This window comes from Rhodnius prolixus, unplaced genomic scaffold (genome assembly GCF_049639745.1).
Source record: "Rhodnius prolixus isolate KJV_2025 unplaced genomic scaffold, Rpr scaffold_5, whole genome shotgun sequence".
Lineage (NCBI taxonomy): Eukaryota > Metazoa > Arthropoda > Insecta > Hemiptera > Reduviidae > Rhodnius > Rhodnius prolixus.
The window spans coordinates 36,807,406-36,820,367 of NW_027411624.1; the positions used below are offsets into that span (position 1 = coordinate 36,807,406).

The window sequence follows — 12,962 nt, forward strand, 5'->3', positions numbered from 1 at the left end:
AAAAATAAAATTAAAAGCAGGCCATTTCAACATGTACCTTCTTTAATGTTAAAGGTTTACCAGATTTTAATATTTACACATTATTTATTAACATCACATGTTTATCATTATTTAATTTTTCAGTAATTTCTTCTAATTGTACAATATTTCCTATTACAATTGAACTCGGTACAATTCATTGTTTCGTGATTACGAAAACATGCCCCCTCATATAAAATACAATTCTAAAACATTACCTACATAACAAAAATATAATATGTGACATAATACACACTAGGTTTTATTAATTTTATTACACTATTTTTCAAAAAAATGTTTGCAGTTCATTAAAGTTTTAAATATCACACAAACATGTGTTATCTAGTAACCATTTATGTAACCTCCCTCCTCAGTCTGCAAATGTTGTGTGAACCGGGGACGACGTAGTAAAAATTGAAATACTTATCATTTTGATCCAAATTAAACTTTTTTCAAGAAAATTGTATACCGAATGGTTTAATTAGATTGCTACGTATTGCACAGAAAAATTCTTCGATTTTTACAAGAAGTGAATAGAGTTAAATGTTTTCATCCATGGGCTTTTCTAAGCTTTACCGGCTTGCAGCCCAGAAAGAGGTCCTTTTTTACATCCAGCAGCACGCCAATATTTTGAGGTCATTCTTATCAAGTGTACTTTGGAGTATACAAAAGTGAGAAAAATTTACTCACTATCTGCCCGTGTGGGACAGTTCTTCAGGTAGACTTATCTATTATTTCACATGTTATAAATATTTTAAAACTATCTAAAACCTTTTTTCTAAAAATTAATCTTTACGTTTTAATGTGCTTAGATGTTTCAATTTTGGTAAAATTTGATTGAAATATTGGCGAATATTGTAGCATTTTCAATCAAATAAAAGCATTCTAGAACCAGATTAAACCTTTTCCAAAACTAACCGTACTTTATCTGATATAACTTTACAAAAAAGTTTTCTTTAAAACACTATTTTATTTGCAAAGGACAGTAATGCTTAAAGCATATTTAAATTACATTTAATTTTCTAATCAAATACTTTAAATAATCCGATCCAAACAAATAATCATATTATTCATCCAAATTAAACTTATTTTTCAACAATATTATTTCTTACAATAATTATGATCAATCTTTGCCTTTGATTCGGAATACGTAATGTTTCCACTTTGGTACACAATTTTTCAATAGTTCAAACATTTTATTTTATTTTATAGTCAAATAACCCATATTGTCAATGAAAGTAAGTATTTTTAAATGTTTAATTAGATTTTATTGATAAAAAAAAGATTAAGTGTTAAAAATTCCTTTAATAGTGCATGCGAACTCTGTAGCTACAGTTCAACCACATTCATTTAGTTTACTTTAGAATTGCGTGTGGTTAGTCTATCTTTTTCCGATAATAGATAAAGTTTTTCAACTTTCTTATTTTTTTTTTTAAGGAAATTCAAAGCAGAATGGTATTATTTTTTGGGAAAAAGGTTTAATTTATCTGAAAATCCTACGTTTGTAGTAGTATTACAATTGTGTGAATTAAATTTGTGGTAACTGTTGCTGTTTATATGTAAGTGCTTTTTCCTTTTATCCAATTCTTTCTTGCTTGGGCTTTTTCGATATTTTGTCAACCTGCACCCCCGTTAAGCTCAGCTTTTATCTGATATAATTATTTTTAGAGTCCCTCTACACTTCCAGCAGCACGACTGTACATACGAGGTGATTCGCAACCATTCTATTTCCTATAATAGACTAAACAAGGAATCTACTTACACTCCATCTGTAGAAATGTTCTTCAGGTAATCTTATATATTATTTAATACGTTCAAAACAGTATAACATAATCTAATTTTTTTTTTCTTTTAATTTAAGTCACTCCCTTTGAATCTGAAAAAGGAGTTTAAATTTGTGTTGAAAATAGGTTTTATTTAGATTAAAAAATTCATCATCAAAAATGCATGTTAATTCTGTATTTTTGAATTAATTTTCATATTTTTTTTTACATTTTTTGATTGCCTGCAGTTGATTATCATTGTTACATCCTGTTGAACCATTCGCATTTATTTTACTTATTAAACTTCTATTTTTTTTATTTAGAAATATTGCTAAAAGGTGGTAATAACTTGCTAGAAAGTACGTAAATTAAAAGAAGCTATTTATTGGTAAATGCATAGGTTTTTATTAACTCTTACACCATTTGTACATTTATATATCTTTACATAAAACATAACTTTTCGGCAACATTTTCACGATAGTTTGATAATAAAATAAACAGAGCGTTCTACTCCCCACCATCGATCAAGCCGTACTAAAGAGAAATCCTGACAGTTGTATATTCAGTTTTAGTGCTACCTAGTGGCAAACATGTAAACTAAAATGTGTTTATATAGTTTTTTACTAGTCTTTTTGCCAAAGTTTCGACAAATATATTGTCTTCTTCAGGGCCTGGCTATTACAAATACACAAATACAAAATATTTTGAGCTTCAGTAACACATATAATCAGTAAAAAACAGTAACATAAAAATAAAAAAGTAAAATACAATAAATTCTTTATAATTATTGAAAACTTACGTGGCTATGCTGTAACTCAACCAACCCACATAGCCATTAGTTTTCAATAATTATAAAGAATTTATTGTATTTTACTTTTTTATTTTATATTTATATTACTGTTTTTTTACTGATTTTCTGTTACCTAATCTCTAAATTGTTTCTATTTGTGTATTTGTAATATCCAGGCCTTCATATATGTAAGACAATTCTAAAACATTAGCTACATAACAAAAATACAATATGTGACATAAGACTTAAATAGGTTTTATTAATTTTATTTCACTGTTTTTCAAAAAATGTTTTGTAGTTCATTATCATTTTAAATGTCACACACAACATGTGTTATCTTGTAACCATGAATGTATCCACCCTCACAGTAAGATAATGTAGAGTGAGTTGGGAACATAGTATAAGTTAAAACACTTATCATTTTGATTCAAATTAAACTTTTTTTAAGAAAATTGTATACTGAATGGTTTAATTAGATTGCTACATACTTGAACTGTTTATAAAATATTTACTTACACAGAAAAATTCTGTTAAGGTGTGAATTGAGTAAAATGCTTTCATTCATGGGCTTTTCTAAGATTCTACCGGCTTGCAGCCCAGTAATACTCAGCATCCCGAAATAATTAGGCCCTTCTTTACATCCATCAGCACTCCAATATTTTATGGTGATTCTTATCAAGTGTATTTTGGAGTATACAAAAGTGAGAAAAATTTACTTACTACTCTGCCTGTGTGGGACAGTTCTTCAGGTAGACTTATCTATTATTTCACATGTTATAAATACTTTAAAACTATCTTAAACCTTTTTTCTAAAGATTAATCTATACGTTTTAATGTGCTTAGATGTTTCAATATTGGTAAAATTTGATTGAAATATTGGCGAATATTGTAGCATTTTCAATCAAATAAAAGCATTCTAGAACCAGATTAAACCTTTATAAAACTAACCGTACTTTATCTGATATAACTTTACAAAAAAATTTTCTTTAAAACACTATTTTATTTGCCAAGGACAGTAATGTTTAAAGCATATTTAAATTACATTTAATTTTCTAATCAAATACTTTAAATAATCCTATCCAAACAAATAATCAAATTATTCATCCAAATTAAACTTATTTTTCAACAATATTATTTCTTACAATTATGATCAATCTTTGCCTTTGATTCGGAATACGTAATGTTTCCACTTTGGTACAAAATTTTACATTACTTTAAACATTTTATTTTATTTTATAGTCAAATAACCCATATTGTCAAAGAAAGTAAGTATTTTTAAATGTTTAATTAGATTTTATTGATAAAAAAAAAGATTAAGTGTTAAAAATTCCTTTAATAGTGCATGCGAACTCTGTAGCTACAGTTCAACCACATTCATTTAGTTTATTTTAGAATTGCGTGTGGTTAGTCTATCTTTTTCCGATAATAGATAAAGTTTTTCAACTTTCTTATTTTTTTTTTAAGGAAATTCAAAGCAGAATGGTATTATTTTTTTGGAAAAAGGTTTAATTTATCTGAAAATCCTACGTTTGTAGTAGTATTACAATTGTGTGAATTAAATTTGTGGTAACTGTTGCTGTTTATATGTAAGTGCTTTTTCCTTTTATCCAATTCTTTCTTGCTTGGGCTTTTTCGATATTTTGTCAACCTGCACCCCCGTTAAGCTCAGCTTTTATCTGAAATAATTATTTTTAGAGTCGTTCTACACTTCCAGCAGCATGACTGTAAATACAAGGTGATTCGCAACCATTCTATTTCCTATAATAGACTAAACAAGGAATCTACTTACACTCCATCTGTAGAAAAGTTCTTCAGGTAATCTTATATATTATTTAATACGTTCAAAACAGTATAACATAATCTAAAGTTTTTTTTCTTTTAATTTAAATCTTTCCCTTTCATTCTGAAAAAGGAGTTTTAATTTGTGTTGAAAATAGGTTTTATTTTTATTGAAGAATTCAACATCAAAAGTGCCTGTTAATTCTCTATTATGTTCCAGTCACATTATAATAGAAATTACAGTCGACGTAATAATTTTTAAATTAATTTTCTTATTTTTTTTTACATTTTTGATTGCTTGCAGTTGTTATATATCATTGTTACATCCTGTTGAACCATTCGCATTTATTTTACTTATTTAACTTCTATTTTTTTTTTATTTAGACATATTGCTGAAAGGTGTTAGAAAGAACGTAAATAAAAAGAAGCTGTTTGTAAATGCATAGGTTTTTATTAACTCTTACACCATTTGTACATTTATTTATCTTTACATAAAACATAACTTTTAGGCAACATTATCACGACAGTTAGATAGTAAAATAAAAATGTAAGACAAATTTTTATCTTTATTGTACATTTGTAAAATACTTAATTTATTTTCAATAAAATTAAAATTGTAATTGTAATAATATTGGTTAAGACTATCACATGATAGCGTAGTCGGTACATAGATTTCTTATTTGTTTATTGACGGAATGAAGAAGTAGATGTAAATCACTTGAAGGATTATGTTGCTCAATCAATTTAAGTCTCCTCTTTTGCAATTATTAACTTCCAAATGACAAATTTTGTATACTTCAGAAGTGTCGTAAAACTCTGAAATTTTGGAAATACTTTATGTTAAACAGATTCAAGCAATTATATTAAGATTAATTAGATTGCATTTTTTAATCAAATTATTTTTTTGAATAAAATTTATTGAAGTTCATTAATTAATTATTTGGATTTACTTATTAATTTAAATACTTGTATTTACAACTGGGATTTAGCCCAGTTGCAGATACAAATATTTAAATTTTATGAATAATACTTAATCTCTTGTTATAGTTATTTTTCTCTTACTACTTACTCAAAGTTTAGCGAACAATTCTTTTTAATTAGCTCAAATAATGTTGATTTTCAGACTAAATTTTGCTGATACTGGAGCACAGGCTGTAGAAAAGTTAATCAACGGATGCCCAAGTGAGAAAGTCGTAAAACATTTATCCGATGAAAGTGTACAAACAATTTTATCAGGAATCAATTAATAAAACAAGTAGGTAGTTATATGTAATATGCAAGTTTTCACAATTAAGTAAAAGTGGTCGCTGGAGTCATGAGAGTGTGCATGTGAAAGAATAAACATAAGTAAAAATGTTCGCAAAAGTCATGAGAGTGCAAGTGAAAGAATAAATGTAAGTAAAAAAGTCGCAAGAGTCATGAGAGTGTGCATGTGAAAGATTAAATGTAAGTAAAAAAGTCGCAAGAGTCATGAGAGTGTGCATGTGAAAGATTAAATGTAAGTAAAAAAGTCGCGAGAGACATGAGAGTGTGCGTGTGAAAGATTAAATGTGAGAAAAATGTTCGCGAAAGTCATGAGAGTGTGCGTGTGAAAGATTAAATGTGAGTAAAAATGTTCGCGAAAGTCATGAGAGTGTGCGTATGAAAGATTAAATGTTAGTAAAAAGGTCATGAGAGTGTGCGTATGAAAGATTAAATATGAGTAAAAAAGGTCATGAGAGTGTGCATGTGAAAGATTAAATGTGAGTAAAAATGTTTGCGAAAGTCATGAGAGTGTGCAAGTGAAAGATTAAAAATAAGTAAAAAATGGTCGGCAGAGTCATGAGAGTGTGCGTGTGAAAGATTAAAAACAAGTAAAAATGGTTGGCAGAGTCATGAGAGTGTGCATGTGAAATAAATATTTGAAAATGATCGGCAGAGTCATGAGAGTGTGCGTGTGAAAGATTAAAAACAAGTAAAAATGGTCGGCAGAGTCATGAGAGTGTGCAAGTGGGAGAAATTAGTATAAATGGTTGGCAGAGTCATGAGAGTGTGCGTGTGAAAGAAATAAGTAAAAATGGCCGGCAGAGTCATGAGAGTGTGTAAGAAGAGGAACGCTTGCAATCTAGTGGGAGTGGCTTTGTACTGTGTTGCCGTTATCATGGTGACATGGGCATTACTTGCCATCTGGTGGGAGTGGCATTGTACTATGGCCGTTGTCATGGAGATATGACGCGCCGCCATCTTGCCTCCAGAGGGTATATAAGAAAGTTCGCCGCGCGGGCCGGGCCGGGTGGGGCGAATATTTGCCTTCCGACCGTCGAAGCGACAACATCTCCATAACCATTACACTACATTAAGATTTTTGGAAGAGAAGTGACAGTTGTAAAACTAGACTAGATATGTTTGGAGCGACGAGCGATATACCCTCCTGCATCACTCAAGTCGTACTGAAGAAAATTTGTTTATGTTCCCGTATATATAGAGGACTAGCAGTGCTACCTGGTGGCAAATTTTAGAACTATTTTGTTTATGTTTGGGAGAGGTTACACCTGTCAAATTTGTTTATGTTTACGTACGTAAACAACTAGCAATGCTTCCTAGTGGTTATTTTTAGAACTATGTACTTTCAAACTTTCGTATGCACACTCTCATGACTCTGCCAACCATTTTTTTTTACATGCACACTCTCATGACTCTGCCGACCATTTTTACTTATTTGTGCGCCCTCTGACTGCTTTTCTTTGAACTATTTTTACGTTTTTCTTAATTTTATTTAATTAATCTATGTATTTATGAATTATAATAAAATAATAATGTATGTAAAATATAGGATATCAATAAATAGACTTTTAAACAAATTAATGGTCTTTCTTTATTCAGCTCCTAAATAATACATTTTTTTAGTAATTGATTTATAACAAAAGTTAATAATACATTTTTATTTTATGTATCCCAACATATTATCCATCTTATCTTCATTTGATGTCCAGAATTTGGCAAGTAGTATTCCCAGTATTAGCTATTTTCAGTCTAAAAATCAATATTATTAATTGTAATTTTTTATTTTATAGAGAAATGAATAAAACATGAATTATTTTGAGTTTCATTAAATTTTATTTATAACAAACACTTCAATAAAAATATACACATTCTTTTCTAAGACAAAATAAACAGATCTACGTTAATGACCTACCACTGGGTAGTTTGAATTTAGACAAATCATTAAACCTATTAGGTACATACCTAATACGTTTAATTTAAATTTATACACATATCTTTTCATTATCTTTAACTATTACTGATAAATAACATCCCTAAAACTGAAACATGTACTTCTGTTAGCTGTACATGTTGAATAGTTTCAATTTAGACGAATCATTAAACCTATTATATAGGTATCTAATCCATACACATATCTTTTTATTATCATAAACTATAATGATAAATAACATACTGAAAAGTGAAAACATGTACGTACTGTCAGCAGTAAGAATTGAATAGTTTGAATTTAGACAAAACATTCAACCTACTAGGTAGGTATCTAATCCATACAATAACTAACTGAATAGATTCGTCATCAAAGCGATCCTTCAGCCATCTGATTGAATGAAATAGTACAGAATTACAATTAGAATGCCAAATGAATGCTGAGAAAATAAAGAAAAGTTATTAACAATAAATAGTTTTCATAGCAGCTTACTAATATTAAAAATGTATTCAATTTATAACTTTAAACAAATGGTACGATTTATGCAACAATTTTGTGTTCATTCAAATTATATATTGTATATATTAATATCTTCTTATAATTTAAATTGTTTACGAAAGGATGTTTAAAACATATTTTTATGGAAGTTGCAAGAATAGTTTGAATTTAGACTAATCATTCAACCTGTTAGATAAGTATCTAATCCACACACATATCTTTTTATTATCATAAACTATTAATGATAAATAACATACTGAAAAGTGAAAACATGTAATTCTGTTAGCTGTACGTGTTAAATACTTTGATTTTAGACAAATCATTCAACCTATTAGGTAGGTATCTAATCCATACACATATAATTTTATTATCTTTAACTATTATTGTTAAATAACATGCTTAAAACTGAAACATGTACTTACTATTATCTCTGTGCGTGTTGAATTCAATGGATTCTTCATCAATGCCATCCTTCAGCCATCTGATTGAATGAAATAGTACAGAATTACAATTAAAATGCAAAATGAATGCTGAGAAAATAAAAAGAAGTTATTAACAATAATTAGTTTTCATTGTAGCTTACTAATATTAAAAATGTATTCAAATTATAACTTAAAACAACTGGTACGATTCATGCAACGATTGTGTCTCAATTGAAATTATATATTGTATATATTAACAACGTCTTGTAATTAAATTGTTTTCGAAAAGATGTTTAAAACATATTTTTATGGGAGTTGCAAGAATAGTTTAAATTTAGACTAATCATTAAACCTATTAGATAAGTATCTAATCCACACACGTATATTTCTATGATCCTTAACTATTACTGATAAATAACATGCTGAAAACTGAATCATGTACTTCTGTTATCTGTACGTGTTGAATAGTTTGAATTTAGACAAATCATTCAACCTATTAGGTAGGTATCTAATCCATACACGTTTACTTTTATTTTCATTAACTATTATTGATAAATAACATGCTTAATACTGAAAACATGTACTTACTATTATCTCTGTATGTGTTGAATTGAATAGATTCGTCATCAAAGCGATCCTTCAGCCATCTGATTGAATGGAAAAGTACAGAATTACAATTAGAATGCCAAATGAATACTGAGAAAATAAAGAAAAGTTATTAACAATGAATAGTTTTCATTGTAGCTTACTAATATCAAAAATGTATTTAAATTATAACTTAAAACAACTGGTTCGATTCATACAACGATTGTGTCTTATTTCAAATTATACATTGTATATATTAACATCTTCTTATAATATAAATTGTTTTCGAAAAGATGTTTAAAACTTTTAAAACATATTTTTATGGAAGTTGCAAGATTACTTTAAATTTATAGAAATCAATCAACCTATTAGGTAGGTATCTAATTCATAGACGTATACTTTTGCTATCTTTAACTATTACTGGTAAATAACATGCTTAAAACTGAAACATGTACTTACTATCATCTCTGTGCGTGTTGAATTCAATGGATTCTTCATCAATGCCATCCTTCAGCCATCTGATTGAATGAAATAGTACAGAATTACAATTAAAATGCAAAATGAATGCTGAGAAAATAAAAAGAAGTTATTAACAATAAATAGTTTTCATTCTAGCTTACTAATATTGAAAATACATCTAAATTGTAACTTAATACAACTGGTACGATTCATGCAACAATTTTGTATTCATTCCAATTGTATGTATATATATAAACAACTTCTTATAATATAAATTGTTTACGAAAAGATGTTGAAAACATATTTTTATGGAAGTTGCAAGAATAGTTGGAATTTAGACAGATCAATCAACCTATTGGGTAGGTATCTAATCCATACACATATCTTTTTATTATCATAAACTATTAATGATAAATAACATACCGAAAAGTGAAAAGATGTACTTACTATTATCTCTGTACGTGTTGTATTGAATGGATGCGTCATCAAAGCCATCTGATTGAATCAAACTGTACAGAATTACAATTAGAATGCCAAATGAATGCTGAGAAAATAAAGAAAAGTTATTAACAATGAATAGTTTTCATTGTAGCTTACTAATATTAAAAATGTATTCAAATTATAACTTAAAACAACTGGTACGATTCATACAACGATTGTGTCTCAATTCAAATTATACATTGTATATATTAACATCTTCTTATAATTTAAATTTTTTCGAAAAGATGTTTAATACATATTTTTTTGGAAGTTGCAAGAATAGTTTAAATTTAGACAGATGAATCAACCTACTAGGTAGGTATCTAATCCATACATGTATACTTTTATTATCTTTCACTAATACTGATAAATAACATGCTTAAAACTGAAACATGTACTTACTAATATCTCTGTACGTGTTGAATTGAATGGATGCTTCATCAATGCCATCCTTCAGCCATCTGATTGAATGGAATAGTACAGAATTACAATTAGAATGCCAAATGATTGCTGAGAAAAGAATGAAAAGTTATTAACAATAAATAGTTTTCATTGTAGCTTACTAATATTGAAAATATATCCTAATTGTAACTTAAAACAACTGGTTCGATTCATGCAACAATTTTGTCTTAATTAAAATTATATATTTATTGTATATATTAACATCTTATAATTTAAATTGTTTACGAAAGGATGTTTAAAACATATTTTTATGGAAGTTGCAAGAATAGTTTAAATTTAGTCAGATCAATCAACCTATTGGGTGGGTAGGTATCTAATCCATACACGTATACTTTCATTATCTTTCACTAATACTGATAAAAATCATGCTTAAAACTGAAACATGTACGTACTGTCAGCAGTAAGAGTTGAATAGTTTGAATTTAGTCAAATCATTCAACCTACTAGGTAGGTCTCTAAAAATTACATACTGAAAAGTGAAAACATGTAATTCGGTTAGCTGTACGTGTTGAATAGTTTGAATTTAGACTAATCATTCAACCTGTTAGATAAGTATCTAATCCACACACGTATGAATCATCCTTAACTATTATTGATAAATAACATACTGAAAAGTGAATACATGTACTTACTATTATCTCTGTATGTGTTGTATTGAATGGATGCGTCATCAAAGCCATCTGATTGAATGAAATAGTACAGAATTACAATTAAAATGCCAAATGAATACTGAGAAAATAAAGAAAAGTTATTAACAATGAATAGTTTTCATTCTAGCTTACTAATATTAAAAATCTATTCAAATTATAACTTAAAACAACTGGTAAGATTCATAGAACGGTTGTGCCTTAATTCAAATTATACATTGTATATATTAACATCTTCTTATAATTTAAATTTTTTCGAAAAGATGTTTAATACATATTTTTTTGGAAGTTGCAAGAATAGTTTAAATTTAGACAGATGAATCAACCTATTAGGTAGGTATCTAATCCATACATGTATACTTTTATTATCTTTCACTAATACTGATAAATAACACGCTTAAAACTGAAACATGTACTTACTAATATCTCTGTACGTGTTGAATTGAATGGATGCTTCATCAATGCCATCCTTCAGCCATCTGATTGAATGGAATAGTACAGAATCGCAATTAGATTGGCAAATGAATGCTGAGAAAAGAATGAAAAGTTATTAACAATAAATAGTTGTCATTGTAGCTTACTAATATTAAAAATCTATTCAAATTTCTACTTAAAAGAACTGGTACGATTCATGCAACGATTGTGTCTTAATTCAAACTATATATTGTATATATTAACATCTTCTTATAATTTTAATTGTTTTCGAAAAGATGTTTAAAACTTTCAAAACATATTTTTATGGAAGTTGCAAGAATAGTTTAAATTTAGACAAATCAATCAACCTATTAGGTAGGTATCTAATTCATAGATGTATACTTTTGCTATCTTTAACTATTACTGATAAATAACATGCTTAAAACAGAAACATGTACTTACTATTATCTCTGTACGTGTTGAATTGAATGGATGCGTCATCAAAGCCTTCCGACCGTCGAAGCGACAACATCTCCATAATCATTACACTACTACGAGATATGTTTGGAGCGACGAGCAATACTCCCCCATTCGTAACTCAAGTCGTACTGAAGAGAATTTATTTATGTATACGTTTATCAGTGTTGCCGATGGGGTAAATCAGAATTACCCTCTCCACTAGGTTCAATTACCCGTTTTTACCCGATACTAAAACCAGCGTTACCAACTATATTTTATAAGCGGGATATATAAAAAACACTTTGTAAGCTTAAAGGGTTATAAACAGTATGTAAATAATAACTATGATTAAATTATTTTATTCTTTATTTTACAGCTTTTATGTATTAACATAATTAGTAGCAACATTTTTATAAATTTTATATTTAAAATTATTATAATAGTCATAACTAAACAGAAAATAAACTTTTAAACCTCTTTTTTGTCCCAAATGTTAGTATTTAACATTTCCTCATTTGGTTCAAAATTAATAATATCATTATCTTTGTATAAAAAATTTTTGGTGATTAAAATAGACTTTAATGTATTAGTTGACAAATTATTTCTGTGATCAGTTTTTATATTTTTTATGTCACTGAAAATTCTTTCAACAGATACATTAGAGAAGGGTAAAACAAGCAAAAAGTATATAACTTTTTTTAAATTTTTAAATTCAAGTTCACCATCAGCTTTTTTTATATTAAAAATTTTAGCCCAGTAATCCTCAGTGTCCAAATTTATATCGATATTAAAATCTTTTAACTACTGAACTGTTAGTAATATAAGTAGATTAAATATATAAAAATGTTATTGCTCTTTACAAAAGCTGAATTCAGTCTAGATCGAATTTGAAATTTTCGAAAAATTATTTCGTTTGAGTAAGATGATTACCCGATTTTACCCGTCAAAGTTCAATTACTTGCTTACTTACCCATTCAATGTTGAATTACCCGAAAA

The 12,962-nt window shown here is 27.8% G+C and overlaps 1 protein-coding gene across 13 annotated transcripts; it reads right to left on the reverse strand.

Annotated features, from left to right (window-relative positions):
* Positions 1-7,067: 7,067 nt before the first annotated feature.
* On the reverse strand, positions 7,068-12,142 carry LOC141458162 (uncharacterized). 13 transcript variants are annotated; one of them, XM_074135798.1, is made up of 10 exons: positions 11,970-12,142; positions 11,514-11,621; positions 11,079-11,126; positions 10,387-10,494; positions 9,952-10,013; positions 9,505-9,563; positions 9,049-9,107; positions 8,461-8,519; positions 7,811-7,930; positions 7,068-7,362 (listed from the first exon to the last, which is right to left on the reverse strand). In XM_074135798.1, exons 1-5 carry the CDS (start codon positions 12,049-12,051, stop codon positions 10,009-10,011), a joined length of 351 nt encoding a protein of 116 aa, XP_073991899.1. In that variant the 5' UTR covers positions 12,052-12,142; the 3' UTR covers positions 7,068-7,362; positions 7,811-7,930; positions 8,461-8,519; positions 9,049-9,107; positions 9,505-9,563; positions 9,952-10,008. The 13 variants fall into 13 exon arrangements, with proteins under 13 accessions (XP_073991899.1, XP_073991887.1, XP_073991890.1 ...); XM_074135786.1 differs by having other exon boundaries at positions 9,952-10,048; XM_074135789.1 differs by having other exon boundaries at positions 7,811-7,979; positions 9,952-10,048.
* Positions 12,143-12,962: the final 820 nt, after the last annotated feature.